The sequence below is a fragment of the Malurus melanocephalus genome, unplaced genomic scaffold, assembly GCF_030028575.1.
Source record: "Malurus melanocephalus ecotype Western Australia unplaced genomic scaffold, MMel_1.1 scaffold_70, whole genome shotgun sequence".
NCBI classification, from domain to species: Eukaryota; Metazoa; Chordata; class Aves; order Passeriformes; family Maluridae; genus Malurus; species Malurus melanocephalus.
The window spans coordinates 360,335-381,351 of NW_026623302.1; the positions used below are offsets into that span (position 1 = coordinate 360,335).

Genomic DNA, 21,017 nt, shown 5'->3' on the forward strand with positions numbered 1-21,017 from the left:
CTGTCTTGAGCTTCAGATTCTTAAAAGTACTTTGCAAGTTTTTGTGGGCTGGTATGCAGTCTTATCAAATGCTTCTCTGATATGGCTGTCTGAGCTTCTTTCCTATTTTAAAAGAAGGAAAGGTGAGTACACAGGATGCTCCTCTGTCTTTGAAGTCCCTTGGAGTAAAGTAAAAGAACACTGTGTTGTACTTCTCTTCTCCCTCAGACTGGGATGAAGTTTTTTTACTTCTCCCTCAGCCTTTGATTTGGGTTAAAGGTTTCAGTTTTTAAAAATCAGGCACCTGAAGAGGAAGTCAAGMGAAATTTTCGACCTGAGAAGCCAAGCTATGCCTCAGTGAGATTCTGTTCCCCAAGGCCTGTGGCCATGCTCTTCAGAAAGATGATCTAAAGTCCAAGTGGAAGTCCTATTCTCACTGAACTCACTGGCAAAGCTATTCCTGATTTACTTGGGAGCAGGATTCCCAAGATACCGCCTTCTTCTTTGTATTCAGCACTAGAGGTAGCTAATAGAAGTGGAATCCTCCTGGATTTCGTCCCTGCTCATGTTTCCACTTGTTTCTAAGAAAAATGGAATGTTGTTCATAATTTCTGCATTTGCCCAAGGCCTCTAACACAATGTTGCTTTCTGAAAACACACCTGGTGTGCTTTCTCCAGGTCTCTGTATGAAATCTGAGGCTGTGGAAGTAGTTTAGGTATGTTAGCAAAACATTCTACCATRCACACAGTCCATGTGGGCATGCTGGGTGGGAAGGTGTGTCACATTCCACAGCAGTAATGTCTGTGCTGGAGTTATCATCCTACTTCTGGGTGAGTTAATCCTGAGCTACTTGGCTTTGTGTAGAACCAAGATGTGATAATTTGGGCAAAGCACAGCATGAGCAGAGCTGAGCTACGTCTGCGAGTTCCCAGCGCCTGCTGCTGGTGGTGAAACCCCTGACCTATGCTATTTTTCCCCTAGGGCTTTTAGCTTTTGGCGTGAAAGAATCTGCCCTGGTGAACAAAGTGTTCACCTGCATMAACGTCCTTGTCCTTGGCTTTGTTGTGATCTCCGGCTTCGTGAAAGGATCTGTTAAAAACTGGAATCTGACCGAACAGGACATTTACAACACCAGCCACATTTCCAAAGACAAGTAGGTTGAATGTTTTCTTTTCATCTCAGAAGCTGGTGCATCTTCAACARCAAGTTTAAATGGGGGGTTGTGGAGTGAGTTAGAAAACCAGTGTAATGGGATGGCTTTGCCAGATACCTTGGAGGCAAAGCTGGTGCGTGTTTGCTGAAAGCAGGCTGTGCTGATGGGCTGAAAATGCTAGGAGTAGGCTGTATCAATGTGGGCCCTGCTGCAGGACCAGCCATTTCTAGCCTCATGACCAGTATGCATCCAAGGTTGAGAGAAAAGAGCTCTTTAGATCATGTCCTGCTCAAGGCTATACYAGGCTGGCTCTGGTGCCTGTATGAAGCCATGTCCAAATATAGCTGTGTACTTTCTTTGAAGTCTTGGGCAATATCGTTGGGGCATTGTTGCACCTTTTAGAGACYTTGTCGCAAATGCCTCAATAAAACAAACGCAAGTTGCAGATTATTTTAATGCATTGCAACAACCATATCCTAAATATCTTTCAGTGATAGTTTGCTGCTTTACCAAAATTCTGTCATCCTATACAAGAGCAAAATTAAGGAGTTTACAAGGCTTACTCTTACTCTTACTAGTAAGACAAAGCTATTAATTTTTGTTTGAGACTGTACAACACAGAGTGAGGGCCTTTAAATATCTCCACATATATTAGCTCAGTCCTGGTTTGATACTTAAACCCTTTATGCTGGCCAGTTGGTGAGATTCATAAATGTTGTGTGGGTCAAATTTATCTTGTGTAAAAGCTGCTTCTTGAACCTCTTTTCAAAATTCAACCCACTGCAAACAAATTGCTTGYATAGGACAGCTGTCCACTCTCCTTCCCTGATGCTCTTCCCCTGCAAGGAGCAATTAGTGCAAAAGTTTCAAAGTGTAGCTGCATCTCTTTGACCTGTAGGAATTACTATTTTTGTAGAATCTGTCTGGGGTTTACTTTTTCATTATTTCCAGAGTAATCTACATTTGAATTGTGCTATTTCTGTAGGCCAGTTTTCATCTAAGTCTCAACAGAGCTGTAAGAGAGTTCAGATGCTTATRCGTGAGAAGACTTGCAGATTTGGGATTTACTTTTGTTCAGCTGCCTGAATTCATCTTTACAAAGGCTTTTCACTGGAAAAGTGACCTAAGTCACTTGAACTGAAGGGTATGCTCATTATATGTCACTCAATACAAGGCACATGGCTTTGGGGTCCCAAACCAGAGTGCACTGGGATAAGCCTATGTCTGTTGGTTGACTTAAATGAACTTTGGTTAAAGCTCAGCAAAACATCTGGAGTGTCAGGGGGTGCAGGGTCCACTTCTCCCTCACAGTTGCAAGCATGGTTTGAATATGAGCTTGGCACCAGGAATTTGGGAGTTGAGAATGAGAAGATGGGGTGGATTTTAAATAGTCATGGCACCCTGCACTCCTCTTTCATGTCTTCTCACCTRCACTTTATCTGAATCCATCTGAAGTAAAAAGTGGATGGTTTACATGTTTCTCAGTCTTCAGCTTTTCCAAAAGCTTCTGTTTAAATTAATTTGTGTATCTACACACATGCAGTAATGTTAGGAGAGGATTTTTAATATTCATGCTATTTTTTCCTTGTCTTAACCAAGATTTTTATCCAYCCCACAAAACAGGTGGTGGGGACAAACCATGAACCATTTTTATTCTGYGCATTCCCCAGGCTGTTGTAGGCAAGTCCAAAGCTCAGCAATAGGGCTGAGTGGTAGGGTAGGGCTTAGCATTTTGCCTGGTATTTRTTTGTATGCTAGCATATGAAAGGGAGAGCTTGCTTCTTCAAACTTTGGCTTTCGATTTTTTTATGAGCTATGTGAATAGCTTTGTGACTCCCACCTAGGCAGGATCACTTCTAATCCAGTGCCATGCCTTTCAGTCAAACRCAGGAAGAACAGCTCTACGGTGTTGGAGGGTTTATGCCCTATGGATGGAAAGGAGTCCTCTCAGGGGCAGCCACGTGTTTTTATGCTTTTGTGGGATTTGACTGTATTGCTACTACAGGTAAGAGGGAAAATGTCTTCATTCTGGTTAAGAGTGGCTGCCAGTAGTTTGACTTTCAGTAATGTTGCAGAGCACAGATAACAGAATTCAGGGTGCCGCATTTGTTGTCCCTCTGAATCTCAGCTCAAAACAGACTTTTGGTTCAGCTGCTCCTAATAATGAAAGTGCTGAATTTGTTCGAGTCCCTGTGTGCCCAAGTACTGACTTCTAGCTGCTGTGGCATGCAGATAGACCATACAGCCCGTGAGCTTCCTCCCTTCTTTGCCTGCAGGACCCAAACTTGTGGATGGTCAGTGATGACACTAACCAGTTCAGACTCCTCAGAAAATAAGTCCAGGTTTACCAGCTAGGCAAACAGGGAAGGCCCAGGTTCAGCTGTCTGGTATGAGATTGAGTCTCTAACTCCAGATGATTCTTTAATCATCTGGTTATTCTGGAASAGAGCTCTTCAGTTCCTTCAGCTGAAGAAGCTCTGATGGCTTGGAGYATTTTAAAGAGCCAGAGAAAGAATAAGCCTCTGGGGAGTAATCTGCATCCTAAAGCTGTTCCTTAGAATCWAGAGGAGTTTTTACCTCTAAAGGTTAAGTGGTCTCATTTTGAGAGAGAAGCCATTAGCATAGTCATATTTCTTGTAGCTAAGAAGAATCAATTCGCTGAAGAAAGGATATCCTTAATTTTGCATTTGGCAAGAACTGTTGGAGCAAGGGAGAAGGAAATCATCACAGACAGATAAAGCATTACTGCATCTTGTTCCAGACAAAGAGTTTGAGAAGTGCTGGCTCCATTACTCCTGCCAGCCCTGGAGCATCTCCTTGTAGGAGAATCACATTCTTCTGCTTTTGACTTGTAGGTATATGAATCTGCATTTATCAGTTCATCCTGCTGAAATGCTGTGCTCAGGAGCTGTTACTTTCAGAGCAGTTTCGTAGCAAGGCGCAAATCTGTTYTGTAATGGAGCAGTGCCTGAATTTTGAGGAACTTTAGTTTTTCACACACATTTTTTCCTACTTGGTTGTTGAAAATTTTCCATAAAAACTAGAGGGTGTCCTTTTTTTAAGATACATTTTCAAAGATCCCTATGACTTTCAGGCACTTTGTCTTTTTCTGGAATGGACACCTATGGTGCCATGATCATGGTGTATTAGTTCTGGTGGAGATGATATTAAAATGGATTCTCCCTACAACTGCACAATAATGCCTTGTTCCTTCATCTCTGGTCATTGCACTCTTCTTGGGTCTGTACCATCAGTAGGATAGAAGGAGTATAGAAGGATGATCTATTTTGGGGAAAGGACTATTTTTCATCCAAATTGTTTCTGTGCCTGCRTTTGCAAGGCTACACAAATGTGTGTCAGAAGGAGTGAGAGGAGCAGCAGAAATGGGAGCAAACCAGCTGTGGTGTGCCAAGTGGATGGAGCAGGCCTTTGGCAGCATTATGGTCAAAGAGCACCTCCGTGCCCGTGAAACCTTTGAAAGCCCCTGCCAGCATGCCTGCCCTAGGTTGGATTAAAGTTCTTGCTTGTCATTTAGATGATATTTAAATTTCTTTCTTCTAGGCGAGGAGGTAAAAAACCCTCAGAAGGCTATTCCTATTGGAATTGTGGCATCTCTGCTCATCTGCTTTGTGGCTTATTTTGGTGTGTCGGCTGCCCTGACACTCATGATGCCTTACTACCAGCTGGATACCAATAGCCCTTTACCCAATGCCTTTAAATATGTGGGTTGGGATGGAGCCAATTATGCAGTGGCTGTCGGTTCATTGTGTGCACTTTCTACAAGGTAAGACACTGCTCTTCCTTTTCACATCTCTCTGGGCAAACATGTATTTCCATCTCCTTTAAAAAATKGAGCTGAGAACAGGGCTGAAATTCAGAACCACTGACTTCAAAAGGACCAGGATTTCACACTGTTATAGATACCAGAGAAGCAGGTGACCAGTATCACTTCAGAAACTCCCATCTTAGCAGGAGACCCAGCAGATGCATCTCAGGAATGTAAATCTGGATTGAGTGACTAAGTGATGGAGGCAGCTATGCAATGTGAGCACCGTTTGGGTGCAAGACATCCTGGCCTGCTGAGTGGAGAGCAGACTTGTACTGCAGGGTGCATCATGAGGAGCTCATGGGGCTTACTATATCCAGGGCCATCTAKCTGCAGGTTAGCTGCAGGACAGCCATCTGGATTGGAGACAGGGCAGGCTGGAGGCAGAATATGTCACCTCCTGAACTTAGGTGGCCTAATTCAGAACAACTTAGACATACTCAATTAGGTGAGCAACTCACAGAGGCTCATAGAAGTTACAGCCCTTTTACTACCTGAAAGTCTGGCTGGTTTTGTACCCTATGGTTAAGTTTAAGTATCCATAATCATAGAACTGCACCTCAGTTACCAGCTATCAGTAACATGGGTGTTCACAGGGAGCCCTTGAAAGAGAAGCTGAAGTGAATGAAAGTCACCTGTTCCATAATCATACTGCCATAAACTTGCTTAAATTTGTGTTCCTGTGCTTGGCAGAAGGTGATATAAGTAGATTATTTCTCCTTCCTGTGTTTATAGTCTCCTTGGCTCCATGTTTCCGATGCCTCGAATCATTTATGCTATGGCAGAAGATGGGCTTCTGTTTAAATTTTTGGCCAAAGTCAATGAGAAGAGAAAAACTCCCTTAATTGCAACAGTGACATCAGGAGCTACTGCAGGTAGGATCCAAAGACTTGCATGAATTTGTGGAAAGGAGACATAAGCTCATCTTCAGGGCAGATAAGTCCACCTGACTCTAGCCCATTTAATTGGATATATTGCAGAACACAATGGCCTAGAGGGTGTCCTGGATTTCCAGGGCATGCCCTGGAGAGTCTGGGTGAGCATGAAAAGCTCATTGTATGCCTGTCACTCTTTTCTCAGAGCTCGTTGCTGCCATCCTGTCTCATGCCAGGAACTGCCTTTATCTGCTCCCTGGGTACTCAGCCAGCCTTAAAAGTAATTAACTCCCTGCAAGGTGGCAGCCAGTGGTGCCCCAGCATCCTTGTGGCTGTTGGCCTGTCTTGGCTGAAGACACCACACTGCCTGTGGGTAGCAGCTCTGCAAAAGATGCCAGAGCAGCCTGAGACAGGCAGATGCCCCCCCCTGGCATTTGTTAATCAGTTAGTCACAGCTGGCAGCCATCCTGTTCTCCCCTTCCTTCTCCTGGCCCCCCATAAATATGGGAATTAAAWCTGCCAGACAGCAAGGATGAGCAGCTTACCCTGTTCTTGCAGCCGCCCCTTTTCTCACGATGCCTGGCAAAGAGGAGAGCCTTGCTGCTTCCTCTTTACCTTCTGCTGCAAATGCAGGATGAGCCGTGGGTACAAGAATGTGCCACCTTTTGTGGGGAGTTGMTGCTGGACTGCTGCCCTGGGCTCTGAGTTCCTGTGGAAGGGCTCAGCTCCTGCCACTGGGACTCACAGAGCCTCCTCACAACTTCCTTCTCCAGTACCTTCCTCTTCAGGTATTCTTGGGTCCAGACCATGGTGGGATAGGGAAAAGAGCACTATAAGGTAAAAAACACAAGCTTTGCAGTCTCATCCAAATGGTCCAAAGTGCCTGTGACCAAAACCCACATGAAACTGCAGGGGCAGCACGTGCCAGCAGAGTTTGAAGGYTGGTCTGGTTGTTGTGCTCCGGGTTGTGCATTAAGGACAGGCTGGGCCAGGCTCAGCTCTGAGGTCCCTATGCTCTCATATGACTGTTGGCATCACCTGATATCTGTCTGTGTGTCTTTTATCCACTTATTTGCSTTCTGAAGCTCTATACAAAGTCCATACAACCGGGGTTACCTGGTGAGGGTGTGTAAGCAGGATAATCCCTAAGGGATGGCAGCCTTTTTCTGGAAATCCCCATGATGACATCTGTTACTTCAAGGTTCCCTCTTTGCTGCTTGGTGCCATTGCATGCACAAGCCTAGTTTCAGCCCAKCTGAGTTGAGACATCAGGCGCAAGGTGCTCTCCATCCTCTCTTCCCTATTGCTATTTCCAGGAGATAACTGTGGCTTTAAGAGTGCTGCAGCTCCGCTGGGGGATAAAAAATGAATTTGTGGCTTAAACCCCTGCTTATTGTTSGTAGTTGGGTGAACATACCTGTATGAATCAAACAGGCTGGAATTTACTGTAGTAAACATATCCTATKTTTTCAGCTAATGAGGGTGGGACAGCATGCAGCAGAGGCTTGGGATGTTCATACACCATGGCCTCTTCTCGTCTTGGGACATGTTGAGCTCCCCTGCCAGGCCTTGAGCAAGAGTCACATATGTGCTGCATTGTTATTAATGCTTCTGCGATGTGCATGTTCTGCCATGTTGCTGATTTTATTTCTCTCTCACCTTCCTYTCCTCCTACAGCTATTATGGCCTTTCTCTTTGACTTGAAAGATCTTGTGGACCTCATGTCCATTGGGACCCTCCTGGCTTATTCCTTGGTGGCAGCCTGTGTGTTGGTACTGAGGTAAGAATGTAGAGAYTTTGTCTCTTCTGTCACACAGACAGAAATCCACACAGCAGTCAGATGCCCACGTAGTTTCTGTAGGCACATCTCCAGCTACAGGCATGTGAAAAGCTTATTTCTTTAAATAAGTTGATGGGGGATTTTGTTTGCTGGATCTATAAGGAGGTCCTCTGAACTTGGTTAACCCTTGTTCCCTGCCAGTCCTGCTGCAGTCAACTCTAAATGCCCCGGGAAATATGCCAAGGGGTAGGGATGAGAGATGTGTGATCCTGCCGCTTGTCCCCACTAGGGATACAGTTTCAGGTTGTCCTCTTTTGAAATGGGATTTGAGATAAAGTCTAGTAGCAGGAAAAGAACGGACAATGTGTTTGCAGGATCAGTGCCTTAAGTGTGTGTCTTTTAGAAGTGCTGAGCTCCCACAGCTTCCCAAACCCAACTAAAAGTCAGGTCTTCAGTGCTTGGTTGGCACCTTACAGACAACAGCGCTTGACTCATGCAAACTACGCTTTGAAGATAATCTTTCTGAAAAATACATTAGTGTGTTCAGTGCCTTATTCAGAATCAGATGGAGGCTTTCACAGCAAATGCACTGAACTAAGAACAGTCTTGCAGCAGCTGAAGGGCTGTTCTGTAGTGCCACTGCTTTGTGTTTGTGCTCTCCTCCCTACCCCTTGAAAATTCTTGCCAATTTACCTTGTCCTTAATTTCCTGATTTCCCAGCCTACTCTTTTCCTCAGAGCTGGAAATGGCTTTTTAATTTGTTTTTGCAAGCTGATATACCTACTGCATGACGTTTCCCTCATCATAGGTTGGGAGAGCTGACAGCCTGTCTTGTAGTGGCCTGGGCAGCTAATTTGTCTGCCACTTGACTGCTTGATGTTGTAGCAGCTGAATTGTTTTCAAAGCTGTAAAATCCTGCCAGTAGTTTCCTGCTGTTGCTGGACCCAAGGATTTCACTGCATTTCACAATTCTCAGTGTTTTACGAATGCCTCATTGTGAGYACATCCCCACAGGAACAGTTTTAAAGTGACTTTCAAAATGGCCTAGTCCTTTAGTCAGACTAGCTGAGTCACTGACAAAACCTTCTGTAATAGAGAGCTGAGGCTGGAAGAGTGTTTTTTATTTGTGAATCTACATGGTTCTGTACCACCACACATGCTGTCCACAGATGCAACAATTATTCTTACTTCAGCTCTTCCTGTGTGGCAGCAGACTAGCTAGCAGAAGAGCCTGGGATGGAGGAGTAAGGGGCACCAGGAATGCGATAGCTGCAGAGCTGTTAGCTCCGCTACCTCCCTGCCAAAATTCAAGAGCCGGACTGCCACAGATGACACAGTGGCCTGGTAATGACCATATCTCTGTCTGTCCCTCTGCTGTTTCCTTCTCCTGTCACCCAATCACGTCTTGGTGACACAGATGACAGGGTTCATGAAAGGGAGCACTGTCCACTTCAAAACACATATGTTACAACCAAGCTCTAGGTGATAAGAACTGGCCATATTTGCTTACGTCATGATGATGTCATTCCTCAAATTTCCCCTTGGAGCAGAAGGGTATGGACCTGTTCTGGCACAAGTGTGGGCCTGTTCGGCACTACAGTGGTCTGGCATGCAGTCATGACTAGCTGTGTGGCTTTTAAATGAGTGGTACCCTCACTTAAAAGCCAAACTAACAGGCTCTTTGTGTCATATCCTAGGTACCAGCCAGAGCAGCCTAATTTGGCATACCAGATGGCTAGGTCGACAGAGGAGGCAGATAACAATGAGTCTGTGAGCACCAGTGAGTCGCAGGCTGGGATTCTGCCAGAGGAAGACGAGAAGTTTTCCTTCAAAGCCATACTGTGTTCCCCAGATTCAGATCCTTCCAAATTTTCTGGTTCAGTGGTGAACGTCTCAACCTTCATCATTGGTAAGCTCTGGGCAGTGTGTCTCTGGGGCAGTGTGTCTGGGGCAGTGAGTCAGCTGGTAGGTCTTTGTACTTACCATGGTGGGAACACTCACCTCCTTGATGTGATTTTGATGAGCTCTTGTAGTGGTCAAATTAACTGAAGATCTACAGATTAAATTTCTGACTTGAAATCCGCAGATGGGGTGTGGGGGGATGTATTTGTTATGGTTAGGGTTTTAGTGAGTTGCTGTTTTGTTTGCTAAGCTTTCAGATTCTGCTTTGCCTGTCTATGATTTGTTTTTGGGTTTTCCCTGTATCTAAAAAAAMCCCMMAAAAAMMCAGTAACCTTTGTTGTCTATTCACAGGTTTCCTTATTGTGGGTATCTGTATCCTGACTTCACTWCAGCCAAACATTCTGATAAACATTGTACAGATTATTGCTGCCATCCTTGTTGTCACTGTCATCTTCATTATACGGAAACAGCCTGAAAGCAAAACCAAACTCTCCTTTAAGGTGARTGTCCTGGCATATGTAGCTAGAAAAGATGTGTTTGGGAGGTGGTTGGAGGAGGAAGTGTGTGTTGGCCTGCATCAGAAGGGGTGACCTGGCCAAATGGACATGCATGGAATGATGTGAACTTTTCTATCGAGGAGAAGCTGGAAAGGCAGAAACTTCTGCAGAGGTGTGGCTGGAAGGGAAGGGCTGGRCCCTGCTTTTGAAAGCAGATGGTTACAGGATGAGGAGACAGACTGGAGGAAAGGGGACGATTGTAAAGGGCTGCATTGGGTTATGGATATGGAAGGAGAAAGAACTGAAGAAGTAAACTTGTGTGTGAGGATCTAAGGGGTACTCGCTAAAAGGCTCTAACAAAGTGCACTTTCATCCCCCATAAAGGCTAAAGGATGACCATTCTCTCTTTAACAGTTTAAAGTATGAGGAACTCTGTTTTCTTGCCCTCTCCACGCACACCATCCTTTCTATGTTAAACAAATGCTGGGATGGGTTTTTTATTCCAGTATAATCCTACATGTCATGCTTTATCATATTGATTTCAGGTAGTTCCCTGATTTATTTAATTAATTTTGGGTTATAATTCTATCCTCTAAACTGCTTTCATTTGGATTACTTTTCAATTAAAGGTTTTCAGTAAATTCACAAATTTTAATAACTTCATACAACCAGAGTTTTCGAAGGTAGTGTTTGCAGCTCATTTTGGGGTTATTGTAACAAAGGGGGAAACAGAAATATCCAAGAGCAGAAAACTTAAGGACTCTTATCTAGACTGTATTTTCTGAACTTGCTTCTGAGGGGATCTGTTCATCTTCATTCAGGGTATTATACCTACTTTTTCCCCCTCGGCTGCTACTCTGTCCGAGAAAAAAGAAAATTATACCTGTCACAGCTAAATCTGTTATCATAAAATCATAGAATCATTTAGGTTGGAGAAGGTCTTTAAGATCATCAAGTCCARCCATTAACCCAGCACTTCCAGGTCCACCACTAAACCGTGTCCCTCAGTGCCACATCAACACCTCTTTTAAAGAMCTCCAGGGATGATGAATCCACYACTTCCCTGGGCAGTCTGTTCCAATGTGTGACAGTCCTGTTTCTTATCTCCTTGCTGCTCTTTAGACATTTACTACCTGACTTGTGATTTTTCTCCCAAATCACTCTGGAAATCCAAGGCTGACCTGTTTGTTTCCTGGTTGTTTTTCTGTATTTTTTTAAYAGGGAATTTTTCTCCCTTCTCTAGTCTTTAGAGACCTTACCAGTCTACCAAGAACTCTCAGAGTTACTTATTTAATAGTTCAGAGATCACTTCTGCAATCTCCGGGTACATAACTTTCCCACCCTGGGAAATTTTATTTTCCTCTACTGACTTGACAAAACCGAATTTAGAAAAATATTCTTCTTTTCTTTTCTAATTTTTGTGCCCATCCCTTTTCTCTAATGATGCGAGCAGCTACTTAGCATAAAATTTTTCTGGCAAAGCTTAAATCAGGAAAGCCCCACATTTCAGACTGTTTTCGTAAATCACCTTTTCCCTTAGGAGTGAAGTTCGCTTTCCACTTAGTTCCACCATATTCAATAGAAACCTTTCTATTGTTACAATTTGCCTTATTTGATTTTATCTTTGCATACCAGTGCTATTTTTTATATTCTATTTTTGCATTTTGGCTTTACTGTCTCATTCTTTGATTCTCTGACCACTAAGGCATTCTCGGTACAGCTGTAGTCATGTCTTGCATTATTTGCTGGTTTTCTTTGCTTGGGGATAATTTGCTCTCTATTGCTTCATTACCTTGGTACCTGCTGGATGAAGTTCCTCAGGTCCCTTGCATACCTTCTCTTGGTCTTCAATAGGTGCCTATCATGATACAGTCCTTGGTTTTTACACTTYTCTCCTTTGCCCCACAAGTATTTTGAATTGCCACTAAAATTTRCCTCTTGCCTCCTTCCAGACCACTAAACAAGCTTTTAAAACAGGTGAACAGCATCATTCACATTCCTCTCCCATGGTGGGCCGATGTCCTTCTTTTGAGTTTAACCTTGCCTTTTCTCAGATCTGGGCCTGAAGAGTAGGTAACAGCCATCACTTCCCATGTACAAGGGATGTGCTGTTCTTTCCTGTTAATCATACTTGTGGACATGTAGCACATCCCTCGTTCTTTTTCAGGTACCTTTTTTGCCCTTTCTTCCTGTTGGGAGTATTTTTGTGAACRTTTACCTCATGATGCAGCTAGACGCAGGCACGTGGATCCGGTTTGCTATCTGGATGCTCCTAGGTGAGTGAAAAATRCTGTGTTCAAAGTTACTAGATTTTATTAACCATAAATTTATTGTAGCATTCTAGGGAGGGATTCTGCACTCTGATTATCCTTGGGTAGTTGCCCTGGTGACTTGACTGAAGCCATTTAGGTAGCATGTCACCTAAAAATTCAAGGGTCTTGAAGCCTTTCAAATTCAAGGGTCTTGAAGCCTTTTTGTGGCCAAAACAACAACCTGTGAACTATCTTACAGGTTTTGTTGCCAACAAGAAGCCATAGAGCATTTCTTGTTGGCTGCCTTGAGCTGCTATYCAGGTGGAGGGGCTTGTGCTTCTGGAGATAAGCTGAGCTGCGCCCCAAGATGCTCCCAGCAGGCATGGAGATAAGGCTGAATTRCCTGAAATGCTCAAATCAGGATCCCATTCGGGACTGGGATAGATTGACTTTTAAAGGCTGGTGCCTTGTGTTAGTAGCTTTTTTCCCCTAAGGAAGGTACTGGCTTTCTGCTAGAAGCTAACCATGAGGATGGCTGGACTTACACTGGTGTAACTTGTGTCAATGGGTGTGAGTAGGGSTTTCTGTTTCCTTACAGAGCTAATGGTGCCCTCTTGCTTGGCTTCCACAGGCTTTATCATCTACTTTACCTATGGAATATGGCACAGCGTGGAAGCCAGCTACGCAGCCTCAGCAGAAGTGGAGAGAAACACAGACACTGGCTCAGACAGCTGTAAATGAYTATGTCTGGCTTATGGACGAGAGAGGAATGGCTGCAGTGAAAGAAACTTTGTGGTGGACATYCTGAACCAGATTACAACTGTAATCAGTAATGCAGGAATAAGGAAGCGGAATGCAGGCCTCCTAAGCTGTGTTACTGCGGCTTGCAGTTTGTTTAGAAGAACAGTTAAAAGGGACCACAAGATAAAAAGCCACAACTCTGGCGTGCTCCCAGCAGCACTGGCAGCTCATGGGGTGCTTCCCTCTCTCCCTYTCCTGTTTTGTTTTTTTTYCCCAGTGTGTAGAAAGAGAACTGCTTCTGTGTGCAAATGCTGCTGTGAARCCAGGCCTCCCAAATGTCCTTCTTTCAGTAGCCCCGGGATTACCTCCCTGCAGATATTCTACCTGATTATACATGGAGCAGATTTTGCAKTGCTAATGTCAACCATAGACCAGATCCATCATTTACCCTATGTGAGCTGTACCCTCTGTATACGTACAAAAAAAAAAAAAAAAGGTTCTCACCAAACACTAGATTTCACCACGAATGCACCTGCAAGATTTGCATTCTTTAAAGTATCAGGTCTCATATTTTTTTGCTTTATTTGACTTTTTTTTAGCTATGTACTCACATGCTTTAAAGCACATCAGTGCTGTGAAATGTTGGGAAAGTTTGTGGTTGCTGATTGTCAGGTGAATGATCGCTCGCCAGCACACAGGTAACACCAGCAGGTGTTTCTCCTTACTGTGCACTCCACAGAGGAACTGCCATGTTTAGTCAGGAAACTATGTGGTGCAAGCGCTACAAAGGCATGAAAACAACAGATGTCTCRAAAGAGCTGTGCTACCTCGTGGCCTCAAAGATCACCAGCAGTGTGGTTGTAGGGATGGGGTGGCCAGCAGAACTGAGCCAGCTCTGACAGCAAGTGGAGCCCTATTTTCCTCTCCCCACATCAGTTTTGTGTGCTGGCTGCATGGCATTAGCAAAGGATTTGGCTGTGATACTTCGGTTTTGCATTGGTGGGTRGAGTGCATTCCTGCCCTGGGAAGGGAAGCACAGGAGGATCCTCAGAGGTGTGAGGTTCATACATGGGCAGGGCCTGCTGTCTGCTCCCTGTCCAGGGGAGACTGTGGGGGTTAGCAGGGGTTTCTCAGTACAGAGAACTTGCAGAGCTTGCAGCCCAGAAAACATTGCTAAGCTCTAGGGTCTGACTTGGTGAGGGGAGCTTTCCCTTTGGGGCTGGAGATTGTCTCCAGAGCCTGCCTGTAGTTAAAGGCGGGAAATTTGGAGTTGAGACCAGGGTCTGTGTTTGGCAGTACCTTGGTTTTGGCTGTAAGATGAATTTTTGTTTTAATTATTTCTAAAAGCTTTTCCTAGCCAAATTAATTCACTACCCTAAAAAAGCTTATTAAAGCACCCATGAAGGTGAGCCATGCCCAAGTAATGCCACTGATTTAAAGTCACGCTTCAGCTTGTACTGAAAAACAAATCATAGGATAGTGGAATGATTGGTTTGGAAGGGACATTTGAAGATTACCTGGTCCAGCTTACGTGACATCAGCCAGGACATCTTTCACTCAGTCAGCTTGCYCAAAACCTGCGCCTGACCTCAGATACTTCTGGGGTTGCAGCATCCCAAATAGTAACTGCAGAAATCCCCTTTCCTGASGTGAGTGGATGCTTTCCCAGGTGTCCTCCATACTACTGCCTCTGAACACTGACAATCTTTTAATTTGTCAGCATGGCTCTTGCTGATGAAGTGATGGGCTCTTGCACCTGTCTCCATTACATTGGAGAACTGAAGAACAGACCCTGCATGACTTGCCCGGGGTCTCTCCAGGCAAGGTCTCTCTGATGCAGCAAAAAGGGGAATCAGAGCATCTCCTGGATTACATGGCTGGATTATGGACCATGCCTCACAGGTTTCCAGGAGAGAATTTATAACCTTTCTGCCCACTGAGGAGTTTTAATCTTGGTTTGTTTCTAGTGCACTTGGGAGGCTTTTCTTGGCAGGGTTGGAATTTGTAGAAGTGAAGGCAATGTGTTCATTGCCTCCCAGGTGCACTTCAGGGTGTGTTTTGAGTGCAGCTTCCCCCACAAAATGAAGTTGGGAGCTGCTCCAGTTGCYGGATCTTGACCATCTGCCAAGCCTTTGCTCCTCATAAATATACCAAGTCTCACTCAAGCAGGGACAGATGAATATAGAAATTAAAAGCYACTAGGTTGAAGTCTACTTTGTTTAAACACTGGCAAGGTGAACATACTCCACAGCCYCCCAAAAGGTGCTGGAAATGTGGTGGGAGGGCCATAAGATGAAAACTCAGACAAGATCATAGTTTCCTCTTGTACTAAAAATATAAGGATGTTTTTCCCTACCTGGTTACCAGCTTCTGTGCAATGAAAACATGAAACTTGTGTCCTTGCCACAGCTTCACCTACATCAAGCAATCCAGGAGCCTGGTGAAAAATCTTTCAGGAGGATGTTCTCAGGCACATTCCCAAGGTGGAGTATGACCACCTTTTATTCCTTGTGGCAAAGCCCCATTTTATTCCTTGTGGCAAAGCCTGAGCAGCTCTGTGGCTCTCAGCAGGAGGGCAGGGTGTGGGGATAGGGCATGGCGTGTTGAAACTGAGTGAACTGGAACACTGGGGAATTCAGGTGTTTGCTGATGGGCTTGAACCACTGGCAGAAATGGTCCTGTTGCGACATGCTGCAGCATGACATCTTTATGGAAACACTGCAGACCACARTCCCTGTTCTGGGAGCCCCAGTCACACTGGAAGCATCCGACAAGATGAATCCATGAAAACTGATAGCATGTGAGCCACTGTCAGGTAAACCAGCTACCAGCCCTGCTGCCAGGAAGCTGATGRCTGTCCAGCATCAGTCTTTACCTTAATGGAGTAAACCTCTCATGTGGTTTTGCTTTATTTTCCATTCACCTCAGTTTCTGTATGCACAAAAACCACAGGAGGACATGCTGATCTGTATGTGTCAGCACGCAGGTGCACTGGCACACGGATTTATTATCAGGAATATATTACACTTATCTGTACATTGTAACTGAAATAATACAAACTCTTCCTGTAATCATTAGCCACATAATAAATGGGACCACAGAACTCCTGCTGCTTGGGAAACTGTACAGAGGCTYCTCAGAGTGTCCATGGGACACAACCACCATCAGTGCAGAGACATAAAATACCTGATTTTGCACTTGATAGTTTTTCCTTTCCCTCCCCCACCACCTCCCACCACCACAAGCCTTTGCCACTGTGCATCGACTGAGCCAAACTGTCTGTGCTGGCAATCGCAGGAGGTGCCATCCCAGCAGGGTCAAATGGTACCTCCCCACAATAAAAAGGAGCTTTCCATGCCTGCTGCTCGCTGCCAGCTCTCCTGCCATCCCATGGCTGATACCTGCTGCCAATACCCATCTCTGGAGCCTCTTGGGAGCAGCTGTAGGCTATTTTTATTACACCCTTCTGCACTGAGTAAAGATTAATGAAATCAAACAGCTTCTGTAAAGACAAAGGTGATAAAACTCTTTCTGTTCAGTGCTGGCTATGTTTCCTCTCCAGCCAAAGGCCATTCCATTTCAAATGGGAAAGCCCCTGCATGGGCGTGGCGTTCGGGAAGTCTCCAGCCTTGCAAAAGCAAACACTTCCYCTTGTTTGCCTTTGAACAGGTATGGCCAGGAAGCATGGGCTRGAGATGGGCCCCTACCCCACTGGGAATGCCAAGCTCACCTTGCACAGTTGCAGCTCCCTGGCAAGAGCACGGCTTAGCAGCTTGGCCATGCATCTGGGGGGTCTTCATTCCCTGGGAATGGCTGCCCCATTCAGGGGCTGCTGCCTCCCACTGTCTGAGCGACCTGGGCTTTTCTTTTGCACCTACTTTAGCACTCTGAGGCAAAGAAAGACAGGACAGAGGAAAAGTATAAAAAAGGAATAACCCTTTTTGGGGAAAAAGTCYGTGTTTCTGGGCTTGCACCAGAAAGAGCTGCCCTTCACACTCCCCTCAGGGACAGGTTGCTGGGTCCCTCTGGGTAGGCAAAATTTCCTGCAGCTTTGCTAGCAATTAGGCAAACCCCAGAGTGTGTGCCAAGGAAGAACCCAGTGAGAGGCAGGATTGGGAGGCAAAAAACAGATGGGAAAAGGATTGGCAATGATACCCAAATTATGATGGAGCTGGGTTCGGTCCCAGTTTTCCCACCATAAAAGCCCCACTCCCAATTCACTACTGGAAGCATCTCTTGAATATGACTTTAAACCAACAAAGTTATAAGGAAACCAGATATAAAGGGGAAAGATGAATCAATCTGTCCTGGGCCAATAATATGCTTTAGTGCATTTAGTGTAGTATCATGGTAATAACTCCAGTTGTATATCTCAATCACTTTTACAAAGGGTAAAAGGAGAATCCTAGAAACTACCAACACGCCACTCTGACTAATGTGATGGCCACCTTTAGTGGTGTGACTGTGCTGGTGAATGAGGGAGGAGAACTGATGTCATCTATCTGGACTCCACAAGGTCTTTGACATAGTCCCACACAACATCCTTGTCTCTGAACTGGGGAGATACGGCTTTGATGGATGGCAGCTGGATATGGAATTGGCTGGATGGTTGCATCCAGAGCAGCTCAATGTCCAAATGGCAGTCAGTGAGAAGTGGTGTCCCTCAGGGGTCAGCAYTGGGATGGGTACTGTGTAGCATCTTAAACGATGCAGCTGGTGGGATCAGGTGCATCCACAGCAAGTTTGCGGATGGCACCAAGGTGAGTGCTTCAGCTGATACACTGGAGGGAAGGGATGCCATCCAGAGGGATCTGGGCAGGCTTGAGAGGTGGGTCCATGTGAACATCATGTGGTTCAACAAGACCAAGTGCAAGGTCCTGCACCTGGGTCAGGGCAAGCCCTGGTATGAATACAAGCTGGGGGATGAAGAGATTGAGAACAGCCCTGCTGAGAAGAATTTGAAAATACTGGTGGATGAGGGGCTGGACATGAACCAGCAATGGGTGCTCAAAGCCCAGAAAGCCAATTGTGTCCTGGGCTGCATCCAAAGGAGCGTGTCCAGCAGGACCAGGGAGGGGATTCTGTCCCTCTACTCCACTCTTGTGAGACCCAACCTGGAGTGCTGCATCAAGCTCTAGGGCCCCTGATGTAAGAAGGACATGGACATCTTGGAGTGGGCCTAGAGGAGGGCCACTAAGATCCTAGAGGGCTGAAGCACCTCTTCTATGAAGACAGGCTGAGACAGTTGGAGTTGTTCACACTGGAGAAAGCTCGGGGGAGACCTTTTAGCAGCTTTCCAGAACTTAAAGGGAGCCTATGAGAAAAACGGGGAGAGACTTTTTACCAGGGCCTGCAGTGACAGGACAAGGGACAGCTGTTTTAAACTGAAAGAGGATAGATTTAGATTGGAGATAGAGAATTTTTACAATGAGAGTGGTGGGATAGTGGAGCAGGCTGCCCAGAGAAGTGGACACCCCATTCCAGGAAGTGTTCAGGGCCAGGCTGGATGGAGCTCTGAGCAACCTGATCTAGTGAAAAGTGTCCCTGCTCATAGCAGTGGGGGTTGGATTAGATGGTTGTGAAGGTCCCTTCTAACCCAAATCACCTATGATTCTGTGATCTCACTGTGTCAGAATTATATTGGTGAGATGAAAGATGACAATGCTGTAGATATTGCAAATATCTGTGCAGTTAGCAAGTATCAAGGTGATTAAAGTCATACTTGGCAAGAAGGGGCTTTGTGTGCATGTATATGCTAGGTATCTATCTTACTTTTAGGTTGTACTTGCTGGACACACTAAAATCTATCAATGCATTTCAACAGTAATAACTGGTGTGGCATGATCTATTCTAACAAGATGCTCAATTACTCAGCATCACAGTACCATGCAAAAGCTGCTACAAAAATAAATTTCTCTAAAAAGGAGAAAAAAGAATCAGTTWTTTTAACACTGTGGAACAGGCCACAGGTGTTTTGATGGTGGTTGAAGCAGTATCTAAGCTGCAGTCTGTGAATCCTGAGTACTTCCCAGGAAAGCTGAAGCACAGCTCCCACTCGAACAGGGTGGCAGGGCTGTGCAATGCCACCCTTGTGGATGCAGGGCCTGTGTGGAAAAGCCACCCGCCCCTGCAGCACTCCTGCACCCCAGGGATTTCTTCCAGAAACTGTCTCCCTGCTAACTTTGACCCCAGTGCACAGAGCAGGCCTGCATGCAGGCTCTTTGCCCTAAGCTGGGTAAAAAAGCATCCCACAGATTTTTGTTTTTTAAATWAAGCTCAGGGATATTTTTATCTTGCCAGCAATGCCCATGAGGGCCCTGCAGACAGTCCCACCCCAACTACTTCTTGGCCTCACCATCCCCTCAGATGGGAGGACACGCCAAGCCTGGGTGAACATTTCTGCTTCTGGATGGGAAAGTTAAAGGTAGTTTAGCCACTTATTTCCATGAATCTTCAAAGTGCTCTGTAAATTTGGTTAAGTTTAGCAATGTGGAATAATGCAGATATGTGGAAGGAAAGAAATTCTGACCTCATTTGCGCCCACGTACTTGGCTATGCTCTATTTGACATGTGAGGTCAAAGGAAGCTTGAGCCCTAGCGGTGCCCAGTATTCATCCAACTATTGGAAACCTCTCATCCAGCAAAGGTCAAGGATGAACAACTTATTTTCTCCTTCTTGCTTCTGGGACTTGAAATAAAACCAGATAGACAGGAACCTAAAGCCAGAGATTTTGGATTGCATCCAAACCACGAAAAGGTAAAACAAGATAAGATCTGACTAAGATTTAAAGACACTATAATTGAACCATGTTAACCAGTAACTACCAAAATTGTTAAAACCCTCAGTTTTCTCATCTCTAGCCTATCTCCACTTACAATATCAATACTAAGAGTTAAAAAGCAGTGGATGGTATGCATATATTTTCTGCTGTTCAATGGAAAAGTGATGGTTTCCAAGGCAGTACTGTCTCAGAATTTCAAAATCGCTGGTGTTCATGTTACATAGAGTACCACTTGGTGGTCACTTGGAAGGCGCTTCTACTTCTGTGTAACTTTCTTCTCGGTTGGGTATAAATACTCCTGGGAGGCTAAACAGAAATGCAKTTTGTTTAGATACAAGTCTTAGGCACGAGTTAGAAAACTGCTGACTGTAATGAAAATATATCAGCACTTAGTAGTATCCAATAATATAAAAAAATGCAATTCAGAACATCTTCAACTACATACATATGTGTGTGCATCTATATATAGGTATAAAGGTACAATACGTACATGTATATAAACACAGACACATATACAGAAATATTCACAACTTCAACTATATTTGTAACTAACCTGAAATACTGCAGCAAAAGTTCATTCTGATGAACCATTAATAGAGCATTTCCCAGCTTTTGGCTCTAACCATAGTTAAAATGTTCACACATCAAACTAAACCTTTTGCTATCCTAACTTTCTGCTGTTCTAGCTTTTATCTATCTTTTTTGCRACTCTAATCGACATGTCAGAACCAAGAGTTTCTATGTGGGACTGTAGGAGTACCCTGCCTAGTGTAAAACTATGTAGCTACTGAAYATGCTTGCAGCCATGAGCCCTGGGCACCTGTTGATGGTAGTGCTTCCTTGGATGGTGACATTTTGCACATTAGAAATGCATAAAAGGCAGGGAACCTTTGGGGCACAGCTGCCCATTCATCGCCGCAAGGTTCTGACTTTTGCTGGAGAGGAGTTCCCTGATGAGCAGCGATAAAAAGGAGTGGACGGTGCAGGTGGGAGTTTGACAGGGCTCACGGCATCTCCCTCCTGCAGCTTCCAGAGGAGCTCTTCATTAGTCCTGCTGAGCTTCTTCTTCTCCTCCACTTCTTTCTCAACGTATTCTTGAAGATTTGCATTCTCCTCTGACAATTGCCTGGAGGGAGAGGCAGGACAACATGTAAGGCACCCCAGGGCAAAGATGGTGGCATTCATGCAGCCAGGGCCAGGCAGGACACAGAGCACCCCATCCCATCCCA

The 21,017-nt window shown here is 45.0% G+C and overlaps 2 protein-coding genes across 3 annotated transcripts in view; one reads left to right on the forward strand and one right to left on the reverse strand.

The window, feature by feature from the left end:
• The window catches only part of SLC7A1 (solute carrier family 7 member 1), a 36,154-nt gene extending 20,155 nt beyond the window's left edge, over positions 1-15,999 (forward strand). Inside the window, exons 4-12 of the mRNA XM_057366674.1 lie at positions 962-1,133; positions 3,014-3,138; positions 4,695-4,917; positions 5,695-5,834; positions 7,512-7,614; positions 9,312-9,523; positions 9,868-10,016; positions 12,181-12,289; positions 12,897-15,999. Coding sequence (XP_057222657.1) covers positions 962-1,133; positions 3,014-3,138; positions 4,695-4,917; positions 5,695-5,834; positions 7,512-7,614; positions 9,312-9,523; positions 9,868-10,016; positions 12,181-12,289; positions 12,897-13,006 — 1,343 coding nt within the window. The 3' untranslated portion in view covers positions 13,007-15,999. The remainder of the gene's footprint in view (positions 1-961; positions 1,134-3,013; positions 3,139-4,694; positions 4,918-5,694; positions 5,835-7,511; positions 7,615-9,311; positions 9,524-9,867; positions 10,017-12,180; positions 12,290-12,896) is intronic.
• The window catches only part of MTUS2 (microtubule associated scaffold protein 2), a 265,702-nt gene continuing 260,662 nt past the window's right edge, over positions 15,978-21,017 (reverse strand). For both annotated transcript variants that reach the window (XM_057366671.1, XM_057366672.1), the window contains one exon: positions 15,978-20,914. In XM_057366671.1, the coding sequence (XP_057222654.1) occupies positions 20,698-20,914 (217 nt within the window). In that variant the 3' untranslated portion in view covers positions 15,978-20,697. The remainder of the gene's footprint in view (positions 20,915-21,017) is intronic.